This window comes from Trachymyrmex septentrionalis, unplaced genomic scaffold (genome assembly GCF_001594115.1).
Source record: "Trachymyrmex septentrionalis isolate Tsep2-gDNA-1 unplaced genomic scaffold, Tsep1.0 scaffold13, whole genome shotgun sequence".
Taxonomy (NCBI): domain Eukaryota; kingdom Metazoa; phylum Arthropoda; class Insecta; order Hymenoptera; family Formicidae; genus Trachymyrmex; species Trachymyrmex septentrionalis.
In genome coordinates this window covers 1,004,036-1,008,182 of record NW_017304438.1, presented here as the reverse complement: position 1 = coordinate 1,008,182, position 4,147 = coordinate 1,004,036, and the positions used below count along the sequence as shown (strand labels likewise).

Genomic DNA, 4,147 nt, shown 5'->3' with positions numbered 1-4,147 from the left:
GGGGGGGGGAGGGGGAGGTAGGTGGCCGCTGGTGATGAGGGGGACCGAAGGGGTATAGTTAGTGTACACCGGTTCTCTAAAGCCACTCGCGTGCACGCCGTTATATAACGAGAGAGAAACGGCGGGGGCCCCGTAGGCACGCGCATGCGCGACATGCCGACCCATTATAAATTGATAACTCCGCCGTTTATTAAGTTCCACGACCGATGCCTGCTTAGGCAAAGAGCCCTCTACGCGTCGCGCCGCTCTCTCGCTCGCTCGCGCTTTCTCTCTCTCTCTCTCTCTCTCTCTCTCTCTCTCACATCCCGCGTGCACCAGCTCCTCTCTCGCCGATACATACATTATTTATTTACGCGAGTTTACAATCCCTCTAATGGGGATTGGCGTAATCGGCCACCCATCCGTTCCCCTCCGCGTCCTCGCCCTCTCCAATTCCCCTCCGCACTCCCTTGTATAACCGCCCACCCCGCTGCAGCACGCCACTGTCGCGCTCCCTCTTAATCATGTTTCACCCCGCTTTCGAAAATCCGCGCGTTGCACGGCGAAATCGGAAGTGGCTTCGATGCTCCGTTTTCCAAAGGCCAATACGCGATATCCCAGTGTGTATGGACAACAACGGGTCCAGAAAAATCTGACCCGGATGGAGGGTTGGTCATGCCATAAGGCGATTAGAGATATATCTATTATTTAATTTCACGAAAGTTTGTCACGAATTTTTCGCAATCGCGACACGATAGAGATCTTATTTGTCGACGACATAAATTATAAATTACTGATTTTTTTTCCCTTCAAATAGTTATACCTTAATAACTGTGGAAGGTACTCGTAGAGTATCTAACCTTGACGCATCGAGATAAGTGCTTTGTACTCATGACAATAATTGCATGGTAAAATAATAGATTAGTATCTCTATTTTTATAGTATTTTATTATTATACTCTAATTGATAATTATTTTTGGTGCCAACTATATACAGCCTTAAGGTTAAAAATATTAGGCACCTTATTAATCATTATTTAAAGTTTTACTATAAAAATTGATTTATAATTCATTAACATTCATTAATTCATAAATTGTTTCAAGAACCTTTTAAACTTATTTATGTTGGTAACAAATAAGTAACGATGGACAGGTAAAAGAATTCCAAATAAATATAAAAATATGTACAGACCATGACTGTATTTCGTTTTTGGTATGTTCAAACTGTAAATATAATTATTAATATTTTTAACATTACAGCATAATAAAAATGGAGCTTCTAACAAGATAATTATTTTATCAGGCAATCATAAATAAATACGAAACATTTTCCTCTCACTGTCAATTACGTAATTAATTAAAACGAAGCAAAAGATACTTATCTCAAAGCACATATCCACCTTAAAAGCATAATTTTTACGACGTAAAAGCCCTACAATTGTGAAAAAAAGTTTGATCGTAGCAATCTTTCTCTCTCTCTTTTTTTTTCACCGCGGAAGAGATCATGAAATCAACTGACACTGACGTGTGGTTGCAGATTGGCGCGGTCCACGCCCACCAGCCGAACAATAACCACCACCAGCAACAGCAGCAACAGCAACAACAGCCGTCGAGTCAACCGCAGGTGCCGGGTGTTGGCGCGGGAGGGGCCGGCGGGCCGGGGGGCGGCGTGGCCAGGGCCGGAGGCATGTTCTGCTACCACTGCCCCCCGGGCCTCCCAGCGCCGCGATTACCGCCATCCCTGGAGTATCCCTTCGCCCCGACTCACCCCTGTAAGTAAAAATTTGATTCCTCCCACTGCGGGCGCGCACGATCTATATATACATTTTTTTTATCTTCCTTTTTCGCCCCCTCGTCGACTTCCGATCGCGTCTCGATTGGCGAAAGGCGTGCCATGCTAAATCGCTATAAAATGTTACGAGGAAATTTTTAGATTTATGCGTGGCTATTCTCGATGAGAAAAGGGGAAAAGGGGGACAGTTCTGAACAACAATCTTTTGCACCGAAAAATCCTGTGAAACTTCTGAAAAATTTTAATAAAGGAGTAGATAGTAAACGAAAGAAAATATTATATCCCTGATGCTATATCGTTCCCTCGTTATAACAACGACATAACTCAAAAGTTGTCATTTTGAATTGCTTGCAGAAAAAGTACGGAATCATAAAAAAATAAGAGAGAACATAGGCATCGAAAGAACGTACACATTAATTTTACTATAATCAATTATTATATCAAAGTTATATTTTAACATTAATAGTATAATATTTTTATGATTCACAACATTGAAACTCATTTTCTGGAAAACTTAATTTTTTGAGTTATGTTGTAATAAATAAGCGATATATATATATATAATTATTTCCTGAGAGAAATCCTACGAGATAATTTTGACAAAAGGAACGACGTGAAGAAAGAAAAAATTCTGAAAAAGGAGAAAAGCATAATGAAGAAAACAAGCGCAAACGATAGGCAGAAAGAGACACCGGGTATACTGCAGGGAAAGAGACTTGAGGGGGAAGATGAGGGGGACAGACTGATTGTACTGGCACTTGCTCTAGCGGAACACATCGATGAAGTTACATTACCGACTAGACCGAGTTACGCAAAGTGGACGCTACAAACTGGACGGCCGCTAAACTTAATTTGCACTTCGAGCCAACTTCCAGTTAAACCGCGTCCCGCCGGCAGTCGAGCCGAGTCGCTACCCAGAACTTTGACAGCAGTTTGCCTATTCACTGATCGTTTTCCAAGTCGCGTCCCATTCCAGATGACGAATTTCAGCCTGGCGTGATCTGTCAAGCCGCGACAATCACTCTAACGTATCCGGTTAACGGTTACGGCCATTTATCGTTATCGAGTTAGAACCGTACGATTTTATTTTGTGAATACTAGATTTTTCCGGAAAGAAAGATATTCATTTAATTTCGAAAACTTCTTATCGTTTTTAATTACGACGAATACAATATCAGCGATTTTTAAAATATAACGGAACGATTTGTAATTTCGATAAAAATAGTGCTACATATATTATCAAAGATTCGAATTATTATAATACAATATGTATTAAGAGAAAAGATTTTTTTTTAAATATATTATTCATTTTTTTTTCTCTCTCGACATCTGATAAGATTTGATAAAGACTACGTTTATAATGACATCCTTTTTTTAAATCGGGTTTAGTGATATTCGCAGTCATGAACGTATCCAGGAAGAAGTTCAACCCCCCTGCAATTTTTTTATTTACTTTTTCATTTTTAATGATAAAAAAGTAAATTATAAAAAAAGTAATAAAAAATAATTTTATTTTTGACTGAGTAAATTTTTTGTTGTCAATAAAGTTATTTTTCCCTTATTGCGATCATGTAATTTCCAAAACTTCTAATAGTTAAAACTTTGATAATGTCCGATAAATAAAGAAAATATGTTTCGAACTGAAAACCAAAATATAAAGTGATATTAATGAATACTCCACAATTGTATATAATGTTTTTAATAACTGTATTTTATCTATATTTTCGTCAGGAAAAAAAGCAAAAGTTATGATTAACAAAACCTAATATTTTTCTTATTCAAAATTAAAATCGAGAATAAGACATTCTAAGTTCTAAAATATCCAAAAAAAGCAATTTATTAATGCAAAAAATTCTGTTTATGTAATAATAGAATTGCTGAAAAATTTCTCCTCCCCCCAAACACAATTCTCGATACGTCCATTTGTACACTGTTGAAAAATTTATTATTAAAATTGTGTTAAATTTAACACATTTCACATGTCTCAAATTTCCATTCAAAGATCCATTCAAATTTATGTGTTAATTTAACGCAATGAATATATTAGAAGGTAACATAAATATTATTTAAGTAGATAAACACAAAAATGCTAATACTGACACAGTTTGTAAACAAACCGTGGAAGCATATTTTTTTCTGTGCAACATTAACATTTATAATATGTTAAATCAACACACATTTTATTCAATTATCTTAGAATTTACGTTTGAAATCACAACCTTTTTATATCATTTATTCACGTACACAATAATATAATCACCTTATGTTAAATTAACACTCGAATATGTTAAAAAATTCAACACAAACGTGTTAACACAGAACGTGAGTGGACACGTTTCCAACGCAAATACACAATTTTTTTTACTATGTAGTTTGC

The 4,147-nt window shown here is 36.8% G+C and overlaps 1 protein-coding gene across 1 annotated transcript in view; it reads left to right on the top strand.

Moving 5' to 3' along the window:
* Nucleotides 1-4,147, top strand: part of LOC108756651 (dorsal root ganglia homeobox protein) — a 54,993-nt gene that overhangs the window by 31,989 nt on the left and 18,857 nt on the right. The window contains exon 2 of the mRNA XM_018500640.1: nt 1,516-1,750. Within this exon, the coding sequence (XP_018356142.1) occupies nt 1,666-1,750 (85 nt within the window). The 5' untranslated portion in view covers nt 1,516-1,665. The remainder of the gene's footprint in view (nt 1-1,515; nt 1,751-4,147) is intronic.